Source organism: Oreochromis aureus, linkage group 23, assembly GCF_013358895.1.
Source record: "Oreochromis aureus strain Israel breed Guangdong linkage group 23, ZZ_aureus, whole genome shotgun sequence".
NCBI lineage: Eukaryota > Metazoa > Chordata > Actinopteri > Cichliformes > Cichlidae > Oreochromis > Oreochromis aureus.
Window position 1 is genome coordinate 18,216,382 of NC_052963.1, and position 26,519 is coordinate 18,242,900.

General features: G+C 41.4%; 2 protein-coding genes across 12 annotated transcripts in view; both read left to right on the forward strand.

Moving 5' to 3' along the window:
• The window catches only part of LOC116312279 (dextranase-like), a 75,959-nt gene that overhangs the window by 18,183 nt on the left and 31,257 nt on the right, over positions 1 to 26,519 (forward strand). The window lies entirely within an intron of this gene.
• Positions 4,514 to 19,685, forward strand: LOC120436397. 3 transcript variants are annotated; one of them, XM_039607377.1, is made up of 8 exons: positions 4,514 to 4,672; positions 13,322 to 13,374; positions 15,850 to 16,002; positions 17,283 to 17,408; positions 17,503 to 17,669; positions 18,844 to 18,931; positions 19,099 to 19,174; positions 19,379 to 19,685. In XM_039607377.1, exons 1-8 carry the CDS (start codon positions 4,596 to 4,598, stop codon positions 19,398 to 19,400), a joined length of 762 nt encoding a protein of 253 aa, XP_039463311.1. In that variant the 5' UTR covers positions 4,514 to 4,595; the 3' UTR covers positions 19,401 to 19,685. The 3 variants fall into 3 exon arrangements, 2 of the variants coding, with proteins under 2 accessions (XP_039463311.1, XP_039463312.1); XM_039607378.1 differs by having other exon boundaries at positions 4,658 to 4,672; positions 13,080 to 13,374; XR_005610383.1 differs by lacking the exon at positions 18,844 to 18,931.

Here is a 26,519-nt window from a genome sequence, read left to right on the forward strand (position 1 = left end):
TGTGCTGACGGACGTGGGTTACTGACCTGGTAGCCTGGCTGCCCCTGGGTGGGTCCGGGATGGGCGTGAGGTTCTGGGGAACTCCGTCTCTGGGCTGGGGCCCTGGCCAAGCCTCAGGGGCTTGGGTCCTGGTTGGTGTGTTGCCGGGGTTGTGGGCGGGTGGGTGTATGGGGGCCCAGTCCTGGCGCAGGGTGCCGCCTGTGCATCGTACTCACCTGGGGGCTCTTCGACTGGTGGGGAGGTTGTCACATCCTGCAGGAGCCTTCCTCTCTTCAGGAACTCTCTCTGCAGGAGGGGAGATACAGGAGAGGTGGAGGAAGATCTCAGCCTGGGCGTCTATTGTCTTGTGTAGTCTGGAAGATGAGTGGATGATGGGGTGGGTGCAGTTTTCTCTGTGGTGGGGTCAGGTGGACTGTCCCGGGCTCTGTGGGGCCAGGCGGCGCTGCTGCACTGGGCCCCGGTCTGGATGGGCCTGGGCCCCCCTTTTCCCTGGCGGGTTGCAGAGTATGGGGGTGCCTACTGGGGTCAGCAGGGAGCTGACCCCAGGAGGGGTCACTGCCCCTCCTTCCTTCCCTCCCCATCTCCAGCTGCCTCCCTCTTCCCGCTCCACCACAATCACCCACAAATGCAGGGCCTTGGGGTAGGGGTGTGTCACCAGGGTGCAGAGGAGACATCCCCCTCTGTCCCCTTCTGGCTGCCTCTGCCTCAATTTTATCCCACAACTTAGACATTCACATTACTCACACTCTCATTACACATATATATAGGATCTTGGGGTGGGCACGCTACACGGATTCCAATCACCACCAGGGTGTACACCTCACCCCTGGCGTCGCTGCCCACCTCTCAATTTTAAATACATGTAGACATTGAGGGCTAGCAGGAGGGGCTATACGCTTACCTGCTGCTCTGGCAGGTAGCTCCATGCCCTCCTGGGTTTTAAATGCACCTTAGAACACACATACATCAACACTACATATGAGCGGGTGGAGGAGGTTTGGAGTCTTCCTACACCCCCGTTCTCTGCTTGACCTGCTGGAGCGGGGGCTAGGAGGAGGAGTTGGCCATCCGACTGGGGTCTGGAATGTGGGGCCTCCCTGCTGCTGCGGAGTCGGGCGGTCTGCTTCTCCCACCGCAGGGAAAAGGGTAACACCACCTGGGTCTGGGCGCAGTTTCCCCTCCAGGGGCAAGGGTACCTAGACCCGGGGCCTAGAGTACGCTTTGGGGAGTGTGATTGTGTGTACAGTGTCTCTATGTCTGTCTCCACGTTGGGTGAGTGTTGAGAGCATGAGGGTGGGAATGGATGTTCATATCTGTGTGTGCCTGTATGTCTGTGTCTATATGTCAGGTTGGGTATCAGACCCCACCTCTCTGGGGACATCTCAGGCCCTCCAAGGTTTGGAGGCCCATCTCCCCCCACCACTTCCCCTGCCGGTGGCAGACGCTCTCAGACATTGGTGCGTTGGTGGTTCTTTGTGTCCGGGGGTGGGCGCCCAGGTACCCACCGGCTCACTCCTTGGCGGCTGCTTATCGGGGCACGGAGCCTGGGGCTCGCTCGGGCCACTTCGGGGATGGGGTGCCCTCGGCCTGGGGCTCGGTCACTCAGGCACAGCTGGCTGCCGGCGGAGCTCACGAGCACGTCACTGCAACCCCCTGGCTTCTGCTCGCGGCTGCTGAGTGACCCCTCATCTGGGACTCTCCTCAGCTCTTTCTGGGATAGTGGCGCAGCTGCCCTCTGTTGGTCTTCCTTGGTCTCTTGTGTTCTGGGGGCCTCTGGACGTCTGGAGTTTTGATCTCCTCCATACCTGCTTCATGCCCTGGAGGTCGGGGCTGTGGCCCCCCACACCCTCTAGCAGATCATTACATGAAGGAACCTTTTAAAAACAAGCGTTCATGCTCACAGGTGTACACACGGGTGATCACACACACAAACTACACCCTTTTGGGCTCCTACTTCAAAGCACACTGTGCGCTGTCGATCTCACGTGCTGCACCATAATGTTTAATATTTAGTATTTACTGTCATATTCCATATATCATTGTGATCTTGTTTATTACTCTCGTCTTCTTCTGCTTGCTTTCTTTTTCTTTCTCAACAGGTGATCCAGGTGATCGATATGTATTTTTTTGTCTGCTTATTCTGTTGGTTTTGTTTTTGCCCTTTTCCCCGTCCCTCTTCTCAGGTTTTTTTCTTTTCCTCTTTCTTTCTCCCCCTTTCTTTCCACCAGTCAAGTCTGTCCCGTATTCAGCAAGTGAAAATAAAATAAACAATAAAAGGTGAATCAGATGGACCATTACGGCAAGGCTGGGATGGTCCATTTGGTAAAGTAAATCCGTTGGGCATCTTTCTTCGCCTTTAGACAATAATTCTGATGGCAAAAGAACCAAACGGGACAGGTTAAAAAAACATAACAAAAAAATAAATAAATAAATACGAAAACATTAATATTATCATTTTAATCCCCCCAAACATATCTTGTGTTGAAAAAAAATGTGTGTTGCAGTTAGCTACACTTAAAAAGAGCTTAGACTGACTGTCTCTGCAGTTGACGATGCAGAGCACATGCAAGGCCGCAGGTCCCTTTAACTCCGGTGGGAATTTAAAAACAGTTAAATTTAACTTCTAATATCTATTGTTGAAGATAAATCTTAAGTAATTTTTTAACATTTATCATCATTCACCACTTTCAGTTTGTTCAAATCGATTGTGTATTGTTTTAATTCCGTTTAACTAACGTTAATTAGCTTGTTAAACATACAACTTTACCTTGCGAAATGTGCCTCGAGTCATGGATATCAAAGGTAAATACATACGTCAAGATAAATCCCTCCTGAGTGCTGAAGGTCCCGGATGTGCCGTTCACTCAGAGCTCCGGCGAGTTTGTATCTTGTCGTGACCAGCAGCTCTTTGATTGAGGCTTTCGAACAATCAGATGCATCTTTACTCACTTGTTGACCAATCACAGACGTCATTCTATGCTCCACTGACGAAATGCTGCATTAGTGATGGTAAATTTGATTCTTTTTTACTGAATCGAGTTTTAATGAGTCACTCACCAAAGTGAATCGGGTTTTTTGAGACATTTGATTCACTGAGTCAGTTGACCAGAGAGTGCAAAAAATTTACATTTTCACTCAAACTTAATTTGTTTCTCTTCATGTAAATCCTACTGCTAAGATGAGTGATTCTAAAAGAAAACTATTTTATAGAGCAAAAAAAATTCTAAAGGGAACATTTATTTTGTTTATTTTTATTTTATTAGTATTTTCCTTAAATGTGTCAAATATATATTTTCTCATCTAAGGGCGTTTATCAATATGCGTACTTGTGCGTACTTGCGTTCTCGTGTACTCGTGATACGTCATCAGTCGGAGACCAAGTACTGTTCCAATTGGCACGCATCAAGCCGAGAACGCGAAAAAGTCCCGGATGTGTTCTCGATCCGCCCGTTTTATCGAGCATGCATCGGTGTGGACTTGGGACAGCTATATATCCCAGAATGCCTTTCGTCCAAAACTCAACAGCGGACTCCCGGCACATCGTTTTCAACCCCCCCCCCACCGCTCGCGGACTTCTCACTACTCAGGTTAAAGAAACTCAAGCAGCTGTCTATAGTATTGAGTGTCCACTAGAATAGAAATAAAAGCGTTCTAACATCTCACCTGCTTGTTTTTATTAAGGTATGTACACGTATATGTACATGTACACTATTTTTATTAATAGAGGTTTCACTACTGAGGTTAAAAATGATATATAAGTCACTTAGATCACTTCTAAATGTTAATGTTTGGTTTATTTCAGTGTTTGAGTAAACCGGCTTGGCTGTGATTACAGTTAAGCTTCATAACATGTTACTCACAGTTAAATTAGGAGGGGACGGCAGTAAAACTCCGGACCTGTGACATCATCACGCACGCAGGTGTTCCAATTGTACATATCGCGAGTCCGTGCTCGCGTTCTCGGCGGGTACGTACTCCCGTGCGTTCTCGGCGAGTACGTACTCGCGTACTTGGGCATTGATAAACGGCCTAAATGTCCACTGAGCTGTGAGCCAGGGGGCGGTAATGCGCCTTAACATTGGTTGCCAACCGAGAAGAAGAAGAAGCTGTGAGCCAGGAGGGAGGGGGTGAGTGAGTCATGAGTGATTTGCTTACGCTTGCGATTCAGCACAGGAGGGAGGGGGTTAGTGAGTCATGAGTGATTTGCTTAAGCTTGCGATTCAGCACAGGAGGGAGGGGGTTAGTGAGTCATGAGTGATTTGCTTACCCTACAGTTCAGCACAGGAAGGGAGGGGGTGAGTAGCTCAAATGTGCTGTTAGCATGTTAGCAGAGCGATGCTACTGTGAACCGAGGAGCTATTGTCTTGATGTGAGCTTCTACTCAGGGTTTTTTCTTCCAGTTCAGAGCAGAAATGTTTTTGTTAAGATACTGGATGTTGTGTTTTTCTCCACAATTTTAATTATAAGCTAGATATATTGCTGCTAACAGCAACAGGGATGAGTCAGTGAGTCAGTTGGGCTTGTGAATCATGATTCATGAGTCAGTAAAGTGATTCTCGAGTATTGAACGATTCGTTCATGATTCGCGCATCACTATGCTGCATCCTCGTCAGCCACGGGCTCTCCTCGTCCATTTAACAACAAAAACACAGCGACACGCGCTGTATTTGAGGTAGGAACACTTGAGAACTGTCACAAGGTTTTGCAAACTGCTGTTACAGTTAATTTCATTCCGTTAATTTGTTTGGTTCCTATTCTTAAGTAACACTTAATACACATGTGGTTAGCTTGCTGGTCTAGTTTAAGTTAGCATGGGCGTGCTGTTCACTGATAGAGTAATGCCAAAATTGTCCTGATATTGTCAGTGTGTTATCATAAACATGTCCTAATTTGTCATGAAAAGAAGAGCAGCACCCTTGACCCTCAGGTGAAAATACAGATAATAGATAAGCAATTTAAGAAAATAAGTATAATGTGTATAATAAATGATTTTACTGTCACTTTCCTGGGTCTGTTGACCCAGCATTTTAAGTTTCAGTTTGTTTGGATGTCGATGTTTATTTTTAAGTTCTTTAGGTTAGCTAAGTTCATTTGTTTATTAGATTACCCTTGTGATGTCTGTTTTATTCTGAAAGTGCTTGTCCTATATGCAGTGTGTCTAGTTTTGTTTCCCCTTGTCTTGTTAGGTCTGATTTGTCCCAGCTGTTCCTCATCCCCTCATTATCTCTCTGTGTACTTACAGTGGCTTGGAAAAGTATTCGTCCCCCTTTTCCACATTTTGTCACATTACTGCAACAAACATGAATCAATTTCAATGGAATCCAATTGCAGCAAAAGGTGGTTCTACAAAGTATTGACTCAGGGGGCTGAATAATTACACACACCCCACTTTTCAGTTATTTATTTGTAAAAAAATGTTTGGAATCATGTATGATTTTCGTTCCACTTCTCACGTGTACACCACTTTGTATTGGTCTTTCACGTGGAATTACAATAAAATTGATTCATGTTTGTGGCTGTAATGTGACAAAATGTGGAAAAGTTCAAGGGGGGCGAATACTTTTGCAAGCCACTGTAAGTCCTGTCCTCCTTTGTTCAGTGTCAGGTCATCTGTTGTCTTTGGTGCCACGTTTCCATGTTCCAGGTATCTTTGTATCTATGTCAGGTTTCATGGTTTGTTTGTTTTTTAATAAAACTTATTTTCCCCAGGTTAGGTTATTGCAGTGGTTCCCAAAGTGTGGGGCCCGCCCCCTAGGGGGGGGCGCAGAGCTATTGCAGGGGGGGCGCGGCATGAAAAGGGAAAAAAAAACAAAAACAAAAACAACGCTTGGACAATGCTAGCACGGGCGCCCACACAAACGCATAAAGCAGGAGATGAAGCATTGCTGAATATGTTTCCAAACCAACTTCATTCTAAGCCAAAGACTAGAAAATATGGTGAAGCATATCTTCCCTTTGGTTTCACCTGCACAAGTGCTGAGGTAGGTCTCCCTGCAGAATTAGTTTTCCCTGCATCGGGAGCAGCGCTGGGCTGTTCAAATCACGGACAAACAGTATCCCACAGTTGTTTATGTTTTGAACCCATTTTGTAGAGGGTTTTTTGAAAAATGTATTGATAGCAATGTTGAACATTATTACACAGAAAAAAAACAACTACATGTAAAATAATTACACCGTGATGCCTCTGCCTTTCTAAATGCAGGGACAGTAATGGCCTGTATATGTAAGCGTGTAAAACCTGCAGAGTCAGATTAACAGTATTTTGTCTCTATCTGCCATTCTGCAATTCATCTCATGTAAACAATAACGTGGCGCACAGTGTGACGTGAAAAAGGCACATACCTTTGACATTGCGTGACAAACTCTGTATTCCTTGTCCACAGGTAAACGCAAAAAAGGAGTTTTAAAAATCTCCGTTCTCGGTGATTCGATACGCCGTTTACATGTGCCCGAAACAGCTGCGCGTTCAAAAATACCCGTGTAGGTGCGGACGGAGCGTAAAAGAGTTGTTTTTTTATTTTCTTACTACCTGTAATTTATTGCAGATTATTTGTATTTGCTTAATTGTTTAATAAATGTTTGAGGTGTGAAATAAACCGCAATGGAGCAAAATATGGGTGTGTGTGTGGTTGAAGGATGTGTGCGTGTGTGCGCGGGGGTCGGGGGGCGCGAACATTTTTCTTGTTAAACAAGGGGGGCCCAGCAAAAAAAGTTTGGGAACCACTGGGTTATTGTTTAGCTTCACCTCTGCCTTTTGTTTTGTAATCTTTTAATTTAACTCAATTCAATTTTATTTATATAGCGCCAAATCACAACAGAAGTCGCCTCAAGGCGCTTTATATTGTACAGTAGATCGTACAATAATAGATACAGAGAAAAACCCAACAATCATATGACCCCCTATGAGCAAGCACTTTGGCAACAGTGGGAAGGAAAAACTCCCTTTTAACAGGAAGAAACCTCCGGCAGAACCAGGCTCAGGGAGGGGCGGCCATCTGCTGCGACCGGTTGGGGTGAGAGAAGGAAGACAGGATAAAGACATGCTGTGGATTAATAACAAGTATGATTCAGTGCAGAGAGGTCTATTAACACATAGTGAGTGAGAAAGGTGACTGGAAAGGAAAAACTCAGTGCATCATGGGAATCCCTGGCAGCCTACGTCTACTGCAGCACAACTAAGGGAGGATTCAGAGTCACCTGATCCAACCCTAACTATATGCTTTAGCAAAAAGGAAATTTTGAAGCCTAATCCTAAAAGTAGAGATAGTGTCTGTCTCCCGAATCCAAACTGGAAGCTGGTTCTGCCTCTTTTACCAGCCTTAATAAATGGCTTGCTTTCTGTTAATATTCAAATTTTCTTTCACGTTCCTTTGTGTCTGCATTTTGGGTCCACTCCTCAAATTCATAAATGTGTCTAACCATTTTTCTCATGTGTCTAACCGTTTTTCCCCACTCGGCGACACACCCGCCGGGGGTCAAACTCTGGTAATTGGTGATTCTGTTCTCAGACACGTGAAGCTAGAGACACCGGCAACCATAGTCAATTGTCTTCCAGGAGCCAGAGCAGGCGACATTGAAGGAAATTTAAAACTGCTGGCTAAGGGTAAATGTAAATTCAGTAAAATCATAATTCACGTCGGCAGTAATGACACTCGGTTACGCCAATTGGAGATCACTAAAATCAATATTGAGTCGGTGTGTAACTTTGCCAAAACAATGTTGGACTCTGTAGTTTTCTCTGGTCCCCTCCCCAATCAGACCAGGAGTGACATGTTTAGCCGCACGTTCTCCTTAAATTGCTGGCTGTCTGAGTGGTGTCCCAGAAACGATGTGGGCTTCATAGATAATTGGCAAAACTTCTGGAGGGAACCTGGTCTTGTTAGGAGAGACGGCATCCATCCCACTTTGGATGGAGCAGCTCTCATTTCTAGAAATATGGACAAATTTATTAAATATGACTATCCAGAGTTGGGACCAGGAAGCAGAGTTGCAGTCTTACACACCTCTCTGCAGCTCCTCTCCTCCTGCTACCCCCCAAAAACCCATCTCCATAGAGACTGTGTCAGCTCCCAAACAGACAAAAAACAAACTAAAAACCAGCAACAAACAACTTAAACATAAAAAATCACAAAGAAAGAACAATACAGTATCCACATCTGAACCAAAGAGTAAAACAGTGAAATGTGGATTATTAAATATTAGGTCTCTCTCCTCCAAGTCTCTGTTAGTACATGACTTAATAATTGATCAACAAATCGATTTACTCTGCCTTACAGAAACCTGGTTGCAGATAGGTGATTAAGGCTACCTTCACACTACAGGTCTTAATACTCAATTCCGATTTTTTTGATCAAATCCGATTTTTTTTGTCTGCTTGTTCACACTACAAATAAAATGCGACAGCAAATGCGCTCTAGTGTGAACCCTCAAAGCGGCCCGCATGCGCAAAAGAAGACGTCACACACAACGCGCTCTGTTTAGACCCAGAGCAAACAATATTGTTTGACTGATGGCCTTAATATAAAGACTTCGGACTTTACATTTCCCAATTTTTGCTATAAGTTATAAAGTTCTTTACATAATAATGTAAATAACCTAATAATGATCCTTATTGCTGTTTTAGAGAGGAGCGGTGCTTCAAAGGATAGTTGCAGATTTGGACTGGTTCTTATATAGTGTTTTTCTACTCTTTCTGAGCACTCAAAGCGCTTTACACAACTTGTGCATTCACCCATTCACACAAGCACATCTTTCTAAGTGCTTCATAGCTAACATTCACACACATTCAGTCAGTTTCACTAACATGTACACTGGATGGCCAGGAAGCGTTCACAATGTCTTCTCGGGAGCTTCACCGGTGCTGATAATTGGCGTCTGTCTTGTGTCAGTGACGTAAAAGACGGATTTAATGCGACCTGACCATTCAGACAGCAGTCGCTTCTAAAGCATCTAATACAGGGGTGCCCAATCCCAGTCCTCGAGAGCTACTGCCCTGCAGCTTTTAGATGCGTCCTTGTTCCAGCACACCTGAATCAAATGAATGGCTCGTTATCAGGCCTTTGCCAGACTTGATGGCATGCCGAATTGGTAATCCAACTATTTGATTCAGCTGTGTTGGAGTAGGGATGCATCTAAAAGCTGCAGGACAGTAGCTCTCGAGGACTGGGATTGGGCACCCCTGATCTAATATGTATCGGATTCAGTACCACATACGAAAGTGACCCAGATCGGATTTGAAAATATCGGATTTGTGCCGTTCACACTGTCATACCATGATCGGATATGGGTCGCATAGGGTCAAAAAAATAGGATTTGATGCGCTTTCGCCTGCAGTGTGAACGTAGCCTATGTTAGTTTAAATGAATCAACACCCCCGAGTCATTCTAACTACCAGAAACCTCGAAGCACAGGCCGAGGGGGCGGTGTGGCAGCAATTTTTCACACCAGCCTATTAATTAACCAAGACAGACTTTTAATTCATTTGAAAGCCTGATGCTTAGCCTCGTCCACCCCAGCTGTAAAACTCAGAAACCAGTCTTACTTGTTATCATCTATCGTCCACCTGGGCCTTACACAGAGTTTCTCTCTGATTTCTCAGACTTTTTATCTGATTTAGTGCTCAGCTCAGATAAAATAATTATTGTCGGTTATTTTAACATCCATGTAGATGCTACAAATGACAGCCTCAACATGGCATTTAATCTGTTATTAGACTCAATTGGCTTCTCTCAAAATGTAAAAGAACCCACCCACCACTTTAATCACACTCTAGATCTTGTTTTAACATATGGCATAGAAACTGAACATTTAACAGTGTTTCCTGAAAACCCTCTGCTGTCTGATCATTTCCTGATAACATTTACATTTACAATAATTGATTACACAGCAGTGGGGAGTAGACTTTATCAAAGTAGATGTCTTTCTGAAAGTGCTGTAACTAAGTTTAAGAATATAATCCACCCACTGTTATCATCTTCAATGCCCTGTACCAACATAGAGCAGAGCAGCTATCTGAACGCTACCCCAACAGAGGTCGATTATCTTGTTAATAATTTTACCTCCTCACTACATACGACTCTGGATACTGTAGCTCCTGTGAAAACTAAGGTCTAAAATCAGAAGTCCCTGACTCCGTGGTATAATTCTCAAACACGTAGCCTAAAGCAGATGACTCGTAAGCTGGAGAGGAAATGGCGTGTCACAAATTTAGAGGATCATCATTTAGCCTGGAGAAATAGTTTGCTGATTTATAAGAAAGCCCTCCGCAAAGCCAGAACATCTTACTATTCGTCACTGATTGAAGAAAATAAGAACAACCCCAGGTTTCTCTTCAGCACTGTAGCCAGGCTGACAAAAAGTCAGAGCTCTACTGAGCCAACAATCCCTTTAACTCTAACTAGTAATGACTTCATGAACTTCTTCACAAATAAAATTCTTATCATTAGAGAAAAAATTACCAATAATCATCCCACAGATGTAATATCGTCTACAGCTACTTTTAGTACCATTGATGTTAAGTTAGACTCTTTTTCTCCAATTGATCTTTCTGAGTTAACTTCAATAATTACTTCCTCCAAACTATCAACGTGTCTTTTAGACCCCATTCCTATAAAACTGCTCAAAGAAGTCCTGCCATTAATTAATTCTTCGATCTTAAATATGATCAATCTATCTCTAATAATCGGCTATGTACCACAGGCCTTCAAGCTGGCTGTAGTTAAACCTTTACTTAAAAAGCCATCTCTAGACCCAGCTGTCTTAGCTAATTATAGGCCAATCTCCAACCTTCCTTTCATATCAAAAATCCTTGAAAGAGTAGTTGTCAAACAGCTAACAGATCATCTGCAGAGGAATGGCTTATCTGAAGAGTTTCAGTCAGGTTTCAGAGCTCATCACAGCACAGAAACAGCTTTAGTGAAGGTTACAAATGATCTTCTTATGGCCTCTGACAGTGGACTCATCTCTGTGCTTGTCCTGCTAGACCTTAGTGCAGCATTCGATACTGTTGACCATAATATCCTATTAGAGCGATTAGAACATGCTGTAGGTATTACAGGTACTGTACTGCAGTGGTTTGTATCATATCTATCTAATAGACTCCAATTTGTACATGTAAATGGAGAGTCCTCTTCACACACTAAGGTCAATTATGGTGTTCCACAGGGTTCAGTGCTAGGACCAATTCTGTTTACATTATATATGCTTCCCCTAGGCAACATCATTAGAAGACATACCATAAGTTTTCACTGCTATGCAGATGACACGCAGCTCTATCTATCCATGAAGCCAGGTAACACACACCAATTAGTTAAACTGCAGGAATGTCTTAAAGACATAAAGACCTGGATGGCCGCTAACTTTCTGCTTCTTAATTCAGATAAAACTGAGGTTATTGTACTCAACCCTGAAATTCTTAGAAATATGGTATCTAACCAGATTCTTACTGTGGATGGCATTACCTTGGCCTCCAGTAATACTGTGAGGAACCTTGGAGTCATTTTTGACCAGGACATGTCCTTCAATGCACATATTAAACAAATATGTAAGACTGATTTCTTCCATTTGCGCAACATCTCTAAAGTTAGAAATATCCTGTCTCAGAGTGACGCTGAAAAACTAGTTCATGCATTTATTACTTCCAGGCTGGACTACTGTAATTCATTATTATCAGGATGTCCTAAAAACTCACTGAAAAGTCTTCAGCTAATCCAAAATGCTGCAGCAAGAGTCCTGACAGGGACTAGAAAGAGAGAGCATATTTCTCCTGTATTGGCTTCCCTTCATTGGCTTCCTGTTAAATCCAGAATTGAATTCAAAATCCTGCTCCTCACATACAAGGTCTTAAATAATCAGGCCCCATCTTATCTTAATGACCTTGTAGTACCATATCACCCTATTAGAGCACTTCGCTCTCGCTCTGCAGGCCTACTTGCTGTTCCTAGAGTATTTAAAAGTAGAATGGGAGGGAGAGCCTTCAGTTTTCAGGCCCCTCTTCTGTGGAACCAGCTTCCAGTTTGGATTCGGGAGACAGACACTATCTCTACTTTCAAGATTAAGCTTAAAACTTTCCTTTTTGCTAAAGCATATAGTTAGGGCTGGACCCGGTGACTGTGAATCCTCCCTTAGTTATGCTGCAATAGACGTAGGCTGCCGGGGATTACCATGATGCACTGAGTTTTTCCTTTCCAGTCACCTTTCTCACTCAGTATGTGTTAATAGACCTCTCTGCATCGAATCATATCTGTTATTAATCTCTGTCTCTCTTCCACAGCATGTCTTTATCCTGTTTTCCCTCTCTCACCCCAACCGGTCGCAGCAGATGGCCCCGCCCCTCCCTGAGCCTGGTTCTGCCGGAGGTTTCTTCCTGTTAAAAGGGAGTTTTTCCTTCCCACTGTCGCCAAAGTGCTTGCTCATAGGTGGTCATATGATTGCTGAGTTAGGGTTAGGGTTAGGGGGGTGAACGGTTAGGGTTAGAACGGTGAAAATCGGCTGAAAATTGTAGAAGTAGTTAAGTGCCAAAAAACGTACGGAAGCAACTAGAATAATAAAGTATAAAGAAGATGTATACAGATGTTTATTTTCTTTACACACTAACAACATGGCAGCAGTGGCTCCATGCTCAATGTTCAGACTTTAACTGTAGAAGAAAATAATATAAAGACTTACAGATGATTGATGCTAGCATGCCAAAGATCAGACACGTGTGATGTATTCTTTAGGTTCAAAAAAAGGGCTTTATTTGGTCTGTGGTAGCCCATATGGAAAAGAAAGAGTAAAAACTTATTAGAGACTTGCATAAGATGTGGCCTACTTCATATAGTGAATCATATAAGGCTTACATGATTTACTCATGAAAGGGGCCACTTTCTCATTACTTTCATATATTGTTTTAGTAAGTATCCAAACTATACAAGTTTCATTTATATAATTTTTCAAGGGATCTTATATCTGTTTTCACTCTTGTATGCTTTTCATACAAGTTTAACACAAGACAGATACAAACTTTCTAAGATTTATATATATCTTTTCCATACGGGAGAAAACAGACATTTTTAACCCCTTTTTTCATGTATTTGTAGATGTGAATGTGCATAACTTCATTCTTTTTCCAAAAGAGCTCAATTGTGATTATCTGCACTGTTGTTGGAGGCAAGTATGATATTTGTAAAATCATGAGAACAAAGACGATAAAATTATTGAGATTTATCGGAGCTGTCATGTCATGCTTCTTGTTTAATTGATTTCATGCTTTTATCAGTTACAGGACTGAGGGTAAGGGCTGCACAACTTATCACATGTAATTCTTCTCTGACTACTGTAGTATGGGTTTTATGATTCTGGTGGTGGCTTTGAAGACGCTGGGTGGTAACTCAGGTGAGTTTTGGATACTCTGTGTGGAAGTTTGATAGATAATTAGAAAAAACAGGACTGGGACGGGTTGGTGTACTTTTCACTCTAAAGTGAAACAGTCCCACTGGTACAAACTCAAAGTTTCAGGTAAGCAAACAAAAATATAAAATGTTTATATATAATGTTTGTATCCATGATTAAAGTCATACTGTGCACTTTTGGCAACCAACCACAACCACGGGATTGGCTGCCATACATATAAAAAATGCTACAGGTACAACAAATGAAGTGACAAATGACATATTTATTGAATATAAACCAGAACCAGAAAGTACTGCATGTTCAACACAGTTTGTGCCTAACTTAACCAAAGAACCATTTTTTATTGGTGTGGTGTGTTTATGTATAAGTGTGTTTTCTCCTTCTTGTCATCAGTCTCATATTATATGTTTACTATCCAGAATACTATGTTAACGTCCTGTAAGCTGTACTGTGCATACCTTTGTTTTGAGTCTGCCCGGTTGCCCGAGGCTTCGCCTGTGCTGCATTAAGTTTTAAAAATACACAATAACAATAACACTGCCATACAAACAAGTGTTCATAAATAAAATTAATTATTTTAATGTGCTGTTAAGCTACAAACCTGAATAAAAGTAATAATAATAACATAAAGTATTTGTGATGTAACCTACCACTTATAATTGTATTAGTATATTTAAAATTAGTGATAACATTGTGAAACACTGAAAGGTTTGAAGCAACTTAACAAGTTTTCTAACAGTCCGACAGCCAACTCCACAGTGACCCCTAATGGCCACTTTTGCTACCATCACATCTTGGTAACATAATTCTGTGAAACAACGAGACAAACCAGTGCTGCACAACTGTAAATAAGGCTCCATATTACAGTATAGCAATCTATCAGTAATCAAGACTGACACATGTTTTGGAGAAATCCATGTATACAAACAAGGAAAGAAAAAACTCTGAGACTGTTAAAGACAGAAACCTGTGACTGTGGTGAATGGTTCACTTCACTAAGGAAATCCTTGTTGTGCTTCGATGGTAATCAGTGTTATGCTGTAAAATAGGATCTTTTTCACAAGCATGTTCACTTAGATTTCAGTGCAAAGTATTGTACATTTCACTTCATTTACTACTGATGTAATAAATGATTCATCACATAAAAGTACAATGTTGTAAAAGGCTGATGTATCATTTTTTTTTAGCATCAAGATGAATGTTTATACATTTTTGTTTTGCACATGGAATTCATGTCTATAAAGTCATAAATAGTTACAGTGGATCTGCTGCTTAAGCTATTTAGCGTGATCAATAAGTACTGTAAGTAGTATAAATTTGCCTTTTCTTATACAGTAAATTAAATTTGCTGAAATTCCTCCCACAGCTGACTAGAGTCAAGAACACGTAATAGAAATGCTAAAAAATAAAAAAAAGGAAATTAAAATAGAGCAGTCAGAGTTTTGAAAGTGTTCTGGGGGAAGCTGGGGACACTGAGTCAGAATGGTTCATGCAGTGGTCGGTGTCTACCATGGCAGCAACCCCCAAACGAGAAGTAAAGAGTTCTGTCAAGCTGAAGAAGGAGTCCTATCCAGCTTTTCTGGCCCATGAAACTCTGGAGGTGGGTGACAGACAGCCTCCTGGTAGGAGGTGAGTTTGGCCATGGAACCAGACTTAAGGGTGGTGTTGAAGCAAAGATTCGGGTAGGGGAAGCTGCTCAGTGCTGACTTCCAACTCCAGGAGTATCGTGCTTCTTAACCTCTCCTTGGAAAGGTTTATGTCAGGGTGCTGGAGATGAGAGTCTGACCATTAATCAAATCAGATTGAAGAGGAATTGATCAACCGGTTGACATGTGTTTTGTGCACTTCAACATTCTACTACAGTTGTCAGGGTATTGTGTGGGGACGCCCGGGAGTGGCTTTTGTTACGGGCTTTTGGTCCCTGATCAACAGTTAGAGCTTGGCTCACAATGGTGGGTGTTGGACTCCACCCAGGCTACCCTTTGTCATTGATTCTGGAAGTAATTTCTAGGCACAGCCGAGGGATGGAGCAGATCATGTTTGGTGATCTCAGGATCTCATCTCTGCTGTTTGCAGATTATGTGATTCTGTTCTCTTCATTATCTCCTGCTTACACTGGGGCGAAGGTTTGTTGCTGAGGGCCGGTCGAGCCATGCTTTCACCTATGACCATGAGCTGTGGGTAGTGACCAAAAGAATATAACCACAGATACAAATGGAGAAGATCTCAGAGTAGAAATCCTGCAGAGGTTACAATTCTCAGTTTGCTTGGAAATGCCTCGGTGTATTTTCAAAAGACTTGGAGGAGGTGGATGAGAAGAGGGAGGTCTGAGCATCTCCACTTATACTGCTGCCCCCACAACCTGGATGTCTACATTGCATAAGACCAAACTGTAAATTAAAGCAATAGTGCATTTAAAGAATTGAATGTGAAACTCTTAATATGTTGATTTTGCAGAGAAAGAAGGCGTCTACAAGAAAGTGGGTGACAAAGTCGTCCTCACACCAGGCTCTGCGCCTGCTTCCATCACCAGGATCAAGTGGACACATGATCAGGACATTGCTCTGGAGTGGTCCAGACGAGAACCTTACACCTCCTGGCACTTCCGAGGTACATTCACTCAAGATTTAAATCCATATACATACACAGATTACACATTTTTAATGTTTATATGTAGCATATTTAGAAAAAAAGTCTTGACTCTCATTGTAAAACTATGAAGCCTAAAAGTATCCTTACATTTTTCCTTTAATTTAACCCTTGAAAATACACCAAACATGAAGGTTTTGGTACTGACGATCTTTAAATAAACTTAAACCTTTACTTAAATAATATTTTAAGGGACACATTTACGCAGACCAAGAGACTAGTTGGTGACTGCCTGACAACCATCGGTTGCCACGGAAAAATGTGTTTTCTCTGACTGATTGGGTGGCAAGTAGTTGTGGGAATTTGCTGACTGTAGAAAGGTGGAATTGGTCGCAAAGACGTATTTGGTGCTCCACTGAAAACCTGCTTGCAATTGTTTGGTCATTAGCAGCCCCAAGTGTATGTTAAACTCAAAAGTGTGACACAAACTGGAAACAGAGCTCGTTTGCCTTCAAAGTAAAAGTTGCAGGTTTTGAAACATGCTGATTTCGCAGGTAAGGCAGAAAAGTATCTGCATTTTTTTCAGGTTTGACTTCCACTCACTGGTTAGTTGGCAAGTTAGTTAAGTCTTAGGTCACACAGACAATTCACCAACTTTATGCAAACTACTGGTTTCCACGTCAATGTGATGTGTGCAATCACAAGCAGTCTTGATGCCTGCTTAATCATCCAGGTAAGAAAATCCCAGCAAGTTGATTCTGTTCATCTGAACATAACATATATTCAGTGAGTGGAAGTTTTTTCGAAAGAAGTCTCTCATCCAAGTGACTTCTTCACTCTTTTTCGGTGACTTCACTGAAAAAGACCTGAAGAAGTCACTTGGATGAGAGAGTGAATGTTTCAGCCACTGTAATTGCTACACCCAGATGGACAGAATTAATTTGCTGTCAGGCACCAGGAGGTTTGTGGTGAAGCACCCTCTTTGTGAGTATTCACCCAGGGACATCCCGGGATCTTCAGCAAACATTCACCAACTGGCCAGAGAATAAATATCTTTCGATAGCAACCAGAGGTTGCAAGGACTGTGTAACTTAAGCCTTCATTAACAGGCTAAGTAGATTTTTAGGGGTACATTATTTATTTAAAGTGTTATGAGGTATTAACCTTTAAATAACTCTTGGATTCCAGTGATGTAAATTTCATCAAACGGTTAGCACCTTAAACTATGTTTAAGTTTAAGGGAATTTCTGTGCTAATATATTGAAATGATCCACGATGATACCCTTGCTTCATACTTTTAGATGGCTGTGAGGTGGATACCTCCACTGGGGTCCTGACGATCTCAAACCTGGCTCTAAACGACAGCGGCAGCTACACGGCGGAGATTAATGATGAAGTCATGAGCACAACAGAAATCATTGTTATCAGTAAGTGGGAGGAGGAATTCATACTCTAGCTAGCACGGACTAGTTCACCTGATTTTACGTTAAATCTTTGTTGGTTTTCTCCCTTTTCTACCAGCCACTGTCCCTAATCCCACTGTGTCCACATGGTGCCACCCTGAGATGACCTACTGTATTCTCACTTGTGAACCCAACGTGACAGACGACGCCAAACCGATCACCTATTACTGGGTGATTGGTGATATGGTGAAACAGTCTCCAACCAATCAGTTCAACATCACACAGGTATAAACAGGATCTGATTACTGAATCACATGACAGCTCTGTTGGTTATTTTTATCATTTTATCCAAACCTAATGAATCCAAAACTTTTTTTTGATCTAAATACTTTCAAGACATTTTATCGTAGCTTTACGTGCATTTGGCCTTTACACAATGTATAAAGCACCTGTTTGCTTTTCCTTCATTATTTAAAGACCAAAAGTGACCAAAAGTCAAGTAAAAGCTTCAGTTTATTACATATATACTGTGTTGTACATGGCAACACTTATAGACCAAAGAAGATAACAGCTTAAATGCTGAATTTTGTACACTGTATTCAGAAGAGTTATCCAGATTTTCAGACCTCCAGTGTGCAGCCTTCATTTGAGAAACAAACAGCAGCGATTAAAAAAATAATCATCATCTGATAGTGATCTCTCATAGGGATCCCTTTGTGCTCTAAAAGTGTCTCTTGATGTGTGAAATGTCCCTTTTTTGTGAGCGCACAAATAGCTGGAAGCAGAAAGTCCAGCTTAAAAGAGAAATTTGGAGTCTGGAGTCTTGTTTCTGCAACTCTCATGACAGCACTAATGAAAATTCACAAGGATTACACTGATGTTGGCACATCCAAATCCACACACAAACAAAACAACATGTTACAAAAACAGAATCAGAAACAGAGTGAAGTCAGACTGTCCAATGATTATCTTTAGCTTCATGGCAATTAGTTCAAAAGGTGGAGCAGGGGTAGGCAACTCCAGGCCTCGAGGGCCGGTGTACCTGCAGGTTTTAGATGTGTCCTTGAACCAACACAGCTGATTTAAAAGGCTAAATTAGCTCCTCAACATGTCCTGAAGTTCTCCAGAGGCCTGGTAACGAACTAATCATGTGATTCAGGTGTGTTGACCCAAGGTGAGATCTAAAACCTGCAGGACACCGACCCTCGGGGCCTGGAGTTGCCCACCCTGAGTTGGAGGGAAATCTGGGTGTATTCTGGCACCCTGAGCCCCACTGTAAAAAAAACAAAAATTCAGTCATTGGGAAATGGTAAAATTCAATATGTGCTTAAAAAGTTAAACAATAAAAAGGAACTCTGTTATCTATTTAAAATGCTGTGTGTGTGTGTGTGTGTGTGTGTGTGTGTGTGTGTGTGTGTGTGTGTGTGTTCATTAGCCCCTTTTTTCTTATCATTTGTAGGCAAACAGAGAGCATTTGATAAGCTGTCAGCTGGAAAACCCAGTCAGCCATGAATACAGTGAAAAAATCCTGAATCCACTCTTAATCAGTGAGTTATCAGCTCAACAAATTATATATAAGTAAAATACTAAATTTTATATTACTAAAACAACAGAGACTGTGGTAGTGTATCTATTAATTACTGATACATTTTCACATGTAAAGACTGGAACAGATTGTTCGTGTAAACTTAATTTAATCTTTATATTTTCTTAGGGAATCGGGCTTTACTGAGCTTACCATTTGTAGGGATTCTGGTGTTCCTGTTTGGCCTTATTTGTTGCAAATGCTGGTAAGAATCCACAAAAGATTACTCTGTACAAGTTTATCAGCATTATTTTATTGTACTGTTTATTTGTTTTTCACTTATTAATTTTATTTAGCTATAATCAGATGGACTTCATTTTATTTTACTTTAGTTCTTTGTGATTCAGCTTTGCTCTGTAACGTACCCCTGCTCTAACTGGTGTCTTTTTCTTCTTGTCCACGTAAAAAGTTGTTGTACCCACAGGACCTGAAGACACCGCCGCTCCACCACCATCAACACTGTGAGATAGAGCAGTGCTGGATCAAACTGTGACGATGAGGATGAAGAAGAGTTGGTGTTACATAAACCACCGGAGAAAAGCCTTAACTAAACCTGGAAACACAGGAAGACAATAACACAGAGGGGTCAGACGACCAAAAACAAGAACACCCTCAAAATATATGTATATAATTTATATGTAATAAATAATAAATATAAGAATATATAGTCAGAAATATGTACAGATTAAAGTCACAAATTTGTACATTGGGAAAAATCACAGTTTTTTCTGAAATATATATATATATATATATATATATATATATATATATATATATATATATATATATATATATATATATATATATATATATATATATATATATATATATATATATATATATATATATATATATATATATATATATATATATATATATATATATATATATATATATATATATATATATATATATATATATATATATATATATATATATATATATATATATATATATAGATATTACATTTGTTTTTTTTGTTTTTACAAATGTCCATAATGTGTTACACAGTTAAATTTGGATTGCAGAAGCATCATATTTGTAAAATCATGATAAAAATACAATAAAACTTTTCGTTATAATTAATATGACTTTATACATTTATTGAGCTTCGTTAACATAGTAACATCTTGCTTCTTGGTTTCTAATGTTGTGTTGCTATTAATCCGTCTGGGTGCAGTCAGGACTCAACAGCTTACAGGGGCGAATGCAAACTTGAGAGGTTTATTCTTCATGAGTGAGCTGTGTTTGGAGGTGTAAAAAGGGAGAAACCATAAAATCCATTAAAAAACAGCATTTCAATACTTTATACCTTTATAAACACTATAAACATCACAAGTCATGTTTTTCCAGTTGAGCTTTTGTTGGGCTAACAGCACATAAAAACATGTTTGCATTTCAGTCGGACGTTGTAAATCCAGCAGCAGAAAATACCAACTCTAAGAAAACATTTTTTTTTTTATTACACCCAAAAGGTAGAACACCTTCACATGTAGAGGTTTTGTAATGAACAACTTTAATAGCCTACATTTTTATAATTCAAATGATTTCTCTAACCTTTGGAATACTTTGACTATTTCACACATTTCCTCTGCTGTGAAGTTGGACGATAGTGATATGGCCACACCAGAAACGATGAACCGTCATGGTCGACCAAGCCCCTGCATGGGATGTACCAGGAACACAGAAGAAGAGGCTGATATCAACAAATCCTACCAGTGGCTGGATAAGCCAACTTAAAGGAAAGCAGAGACTCTGATCATGGCAGAACAAGAACAGGCCCTAAGCAACCGATCCACAGAGGGAGGAGCCTACCACAGCAGACAGGACCCAAGCTACAGACTGTGCAAAAGTGACCTGGAGAATATCCAACACATAGTAGCAGGATGCAAGACGCAAACTTTGAGTGTGTACACCGAGAGGCACAAGTGGCTAGGATAGTGGACTCACTTTGAAGCTTTGTAACACTTCTCAGGATCATCTAAAAGCAGGTGTTTTCTTAAAAATGGTGACGTGAGTTTCAGCACCTGGTGCTGCAGTGAGAAATACTGTTAGTGGTGCTAAATGCCCAAACACCGATGCACTAATGGGGACCTGCAACACATTTAAGATCTCTTTTATAGTTTTTATTTTAAATTATAATTCTGAATAAAGACTTCTCCAGTTTCCATGCTCAGCCACATATTCATATTTCAGAGGTACAGAACAAGAGGGGAGGTGTTTCTGCCATGTGTATGATATCAGCTGGTTCCTAAACTTTGAGTTCTTCCACCCTGAGCAGGTTATTCTGTAGCACTATTGCAATTAACTTGAATTTCACTGGTCATTAGTGTCATGATACGAGTGAACAGTTGTTGTTTAAGGTGCAGTTCATGTGGAAGCCACCGGAGGGTGGTGTGGGGATATAATAAAAAGTGATGGCTAGAAACTAAGACGGTGTCATGTCTGCTCCCTGAAGCAATATTATAACATGGTGTCAGAAGTGAACTGCTAAGGCTAAACAAGAGTGTCGCACACATGGAAGGGCTTAAGCCACCGGTTGGACTTGATTTGCTGCAAGGGAACCTCTCGGAAAATTGGAGACGGTTTCGGCAACGGTTCGAGCTGTATCTCGCGGCTACAGGAGGTGCTAGCAAGCCACCCAAGGTACAGTCTTCACTATTTCTTCACGTTGCTGGAGAGGAGGCGGTTGAAGTGTACAATACCTTCACGTTTGCGGAAAATGGTGATGAGAATAAGCTGACGAAAATAATGGAGAAATTTGAGGAATACTGTAACCCAAAGAAGAACATAACCTATGAAAGGTACAAGTTTTTTTCACGTGTGTGCAAGGGATATGCCAATTAGCCAGTACATCACGGAGCTAAAGCTAAGGGCCAAGTCATGTGAATTTGGACAACTGCAAGAATCCTCATCAGAGATCGCGTAGTGTGTGGAATTACATCAGATGCAATGAGAGAAAGGCTGTTAAGAGAAGATGACATTACTCTCGAAAAAGTAGTTCAGCTTTGCATTGCAGCTGAGACCACAAAAAGCTCAAATCAAGCAAATGCATGAGGAGGATCACAATGCTCAAGTCTCTGCACGTGAAAGTAAAGACGTAGATGCAGTGAGACATAAGCAGACATGCAAAAAGACAGACAAAGTAAGATGAAACCGAACGACAAAGACCAAGCAAGCACATTTAATTGCAAACGATGTGGAACTAAGCATGCATCACGTCAATGCCCTGCTTATGGCAAACAGTGCAAGAATCATGGAAAATGAATCACTTTGCCAGAATGTGTAGATCGAGAAAAGTGCACACTGTCGCAGATGAAGCCACGGATCAGCAGGCAAGTCTGTTCATTGGGGCTGTAAATGCAAAAACACAGACACGAACAGATGAATGGACTGTAGAAATAAAAGTTGGCCACAAACCTGTGAAATTCAAACTTGATACTGGTGCACAAGCTAATGTGGTTCCCTACAGTCTACTACGAAGAATAGGAAATAAGCAAATGCTTAGACCCACAAATGTCAGGTTGTCAACATACACCGGAGACAAAATAGCAGTTAAAGGAAAGTGCACTTGGGCAGTGAAATACAAAAAGAAAAGTTTTGTTTTGGAGTTCATTGTCGTAAAATCAGAAACCAAGCCAATTCTGGGAATTCAAACTTGTGAAGAAATGGGACTCATCAAGAGAGTGATGGCACTGAATAAAAGTGATGAAATGGACATCTTCAAAGAATTTGCTGATGTGTTTGAGGGCCTAGGTTGCCTTGAGGGAGAACACACCATTCAAATTAATGAGAGTGTGTCACCAAAAGTTCATCCACCGAGAAAAATCCCTGTCACTTTGAGAGAAAAACTCAAAGTAGAACTGGACAGAATGGAAAAATGGAGGTGATTACAAAATTGAAGAGCCTACCCAGTGGGTGAATCCAATCGTCATTGTGGAAAAAGGCTACTGGACGACTGAGAGTCTGCCTAGATCCACGTGATCTCAATACAGCAGTCATGAGAGAGCACTACCAGTTGCCAACAGTTGAAGAGATAACGAGCCGACTGGCAAAGGCCAAATACTTCACTGTGCTGGACGCAAGCTCAGGATTTTGGCAACTTAAATTGGATGAAGCCAGCTCTCGTCTCTGTACATTCAACACACCTTTTGGTCGTTACAGATTCCTTCGCCTGCCTTTTGGAATTAATTCAGCTCCAGAAGTATTCCACAGGACGGTGAGGCAGCTGTTTGAGGGGATTGATGGCGTCGAGACATACATAGACGACCTTTTGATCTGGGGAGAGACTAAAGTACAGCATGATGACAGACTGAGGCAAGTGCTTGAGAGAGCAAGAGCAAAAAATTTCAAGCTGAACAAGGACAAATGCAAGGTAGGCCTGGAGGAAATTAAATACCTTGGCCACATCTTCTCGGCAGATGGTTTGAAACCAGATCAGAGCAAGATAGAGGCAGTAAAGAAAATGCCTACACCAGAGTGCAAAAAAGATGTGGAGCGATTTCTGGGTATGGTGACATACCTAGCAAAGTTCATTCCAAACATGTCACAACACACAGAGCCATTACGTGGCCTTACCAGAGATGATGTTGCATGGCAGTGGGAAGGTGAGCACCAGCACGCGTTCAACAAATTGAAAACATTTCTGACTGAAGCTCCTGTGCTCAGATACTATGATGTACAGCTTCCAGTCACGCTATCTGTCGATGCTTCGAAAAGTGGACTCGGTGCTGTCTTACTGCAAGAGGGCAAGCCAGTTGCTTATGCATCACGCTCATTAACAGAGACTGAACAGCGTTATGCACAAATAGAAAAGGAGATGTTGGCGATTGTGTTTGGTGCAGAGCGTTTCCATCAGTATGTGTATGGAAGAGAAGTGAACGTGGAGTCAGATCACAAACCACTAGAAGTGATAATGAAAAAGCCGTTGAGCAGTGCTCCAGCAAGAATACAGAGACTCCTAATGAGACTGCAGAAATATCAGGTACAAGTACAGTACAAGCCAGGAAGTGAAATGTACATCGCGGACACATTATCCAGAGCATATTTGCCAGTGACCAGCTCATCTGATAATGACATAGAAGACCAGGTGCACATGGTAATTTCCAACTTGCCTGTGACAAGTGCAAAACTAGAGGAATTCAGAAAGGAAACAAGGAATGATGTGACACTGATGAAACTTACAGAGACAGTTCTGGATGGATGGCCAGAAGCAAGAAACCAGGCTGCAACAGAAATCCAAGCGTATTGGAATTACAGGGAACAAATTTCAGTAGTGGATGGAGTTCTGTTCAAAGGAGAGCAGCTTATCGTTCCTGCAGCACTGAGAGCAGAAATGCTAAAGCGCATTCACGAGGGTCACTTGGGTATTGAAAGCTGCAGACGCAGAGCGAGAGAAGTACTCTTTTGGCCTGGAATGTCACAGAGTATCACAGAGATGGTGAACTGCTGTGATGTGTGCAGTACTTACCAGAAACGACAGAACAAAGAGCCACTACATCCACATAGTGTTCCAGAAAGACCCTGGCAGAAGATAGGTGTGGACCTATTTACCTTTGACCAGCAGGAATATCTCCTCTTAGTGGATTACTATTCCAAGTTCATTGAGGTTGAGTGGCTGAAGTCAGACACGAGAAGTGCAACAGTTATCACTCATCTTAAGTCACAATTTGCCAGACACGGAATTCCTGAAACGGTGATTTCAGACAACGGACCACAGTTCAGCTCCATGAATTCCAAGACTTTGCAAAAGAGTGGGAGTTTTGTCACAACACTACGAGCCCCCACCATGCACAGTCAAACGGAATGGCAGAGAGAGGAGTACAAACAGTGAAACTCTTGTTAAAAAAGGCAAAAGCCGAGGGGAATGACCCGTATCGATCATTAATGAATCTGAGGAGTACACCGTTGGAGGACATTGGGCGTCACCAGCCCAGCTGCTAATGGGTCGGCGCATAAGGACAAGACTTCCAACGACATCACGAAGATTGCAACCCCAAATGGTCACTAAGACGGTGCAGCAGTTGTTAGAAACAAGACAACAGAAACAGAGAGAATACTTTAACCAAGGCACCAAAGCACTTCAGCAACTGCAGGTTGGTGACACTGTCAGAATGTGGCAACAGGGTGTATGGAATCCAGCCAAGGTGACAGGTTTATCTGAACATCCAAGATCTTATGTCGTTCAGATGCCTGATGGACCGACATATAGAAGGAACAGAAAGTTTCTAAGGCAGTCAAGGGACAATCAAAACGTGACACAGCAAAATGAGTGTGATAAAATACAGGGACAAAGCGAGATGGACATGCAAAGTAAAAATGTCACTCCCACAGAGTTTCCAAGTTCCCCACCCAAAACAGCGAGTGGACGTATTGTTTCCAAGCCCAGAAGGCTTATTGAGGAATAAAATGAACATTATGGTTTGAGTATATGCTTTGACAAAAAAAAAAAAAAAAAAAAAAAAAACATGGGAAGAAAAACAAATATGTTCACTAAAGAGAAATGTGAGTATGCAAAGATGCATTTTTTTTTTTTCTCCCTTTCTTTTTTCTACTGGTCATGGGCCTAGAGTCGTGTTGTGAGTTGCTTTGTTGTTTGCCCCTGTTGTTAAAAAAAAAAAAAAAAAAAAAAAAAGGGGATGTCATGATACGAGTGAACAGTTGTTGTTTAAGGTGCAGTTCATGTGGAAGCCACCGGAGGGTGGTGTGGGGATATAATAAAAAGTGATGGCTAGAAACTAAGACGGTGTCATGTCTGCTCCCTGAAGCAATATTATAACAATTAGGACACATATGGTGACTGTTTAATCATGTTAAGGGTACAAAATGCTGTCTGATCTATTGTTGATCATTACATCCAAAAGGCAGAACACCTTCACATGTAGAGTTTTTGTAAGTAACAACTTTAATACCTTACATTTCTTATAATTCAAATGATTTTTCCAACCCTTGGAATACCTTGAATATTTCAGAAATGTCCTCTTCTGTGAAGCTGATGGTGAACTGGAACACATTAAGACTACTTTTACAGATGTTTATTTTCTTTACACACTAACAACATGGCAGCAGTGTCTCCATGCTCAATGTTCAGACTTTAACTGTAGAAGAAAATAATATAAAGACTTACAGATGATTAATGCCAGCATGCCAAAGATCAGACACATGTGATGTATTCTTTAGGTAGAAAAAAGGGCTTTATTTGGTCTGTGGTAGAAAACTGTCATTTTTAACCCCTTTTTTCATGTATTTGTAGATGTGAATGTGCATAACTTCATTATTTTTCCAAAAGAGCTCAATTGTGATTATCTGCACTGTTGTTGGAGGCGAGTATCATATTTGTAAAATCATGAGAACAAAGACAATAAAATTATTGAGATTTATCGGAGCTGTCATGTCATGCTTCTTGTTTAATTGATTTCATGCTTTTATCAGTTACAGGATTGAGGGTAAGGGCTGCACAACTTATCACATGTAATTCTTCTCTGACTACTGTAGTATGGGTTTTATGATTCTGGTGGTTCAATTCAATTCAATTTTATTTATATAGCGCC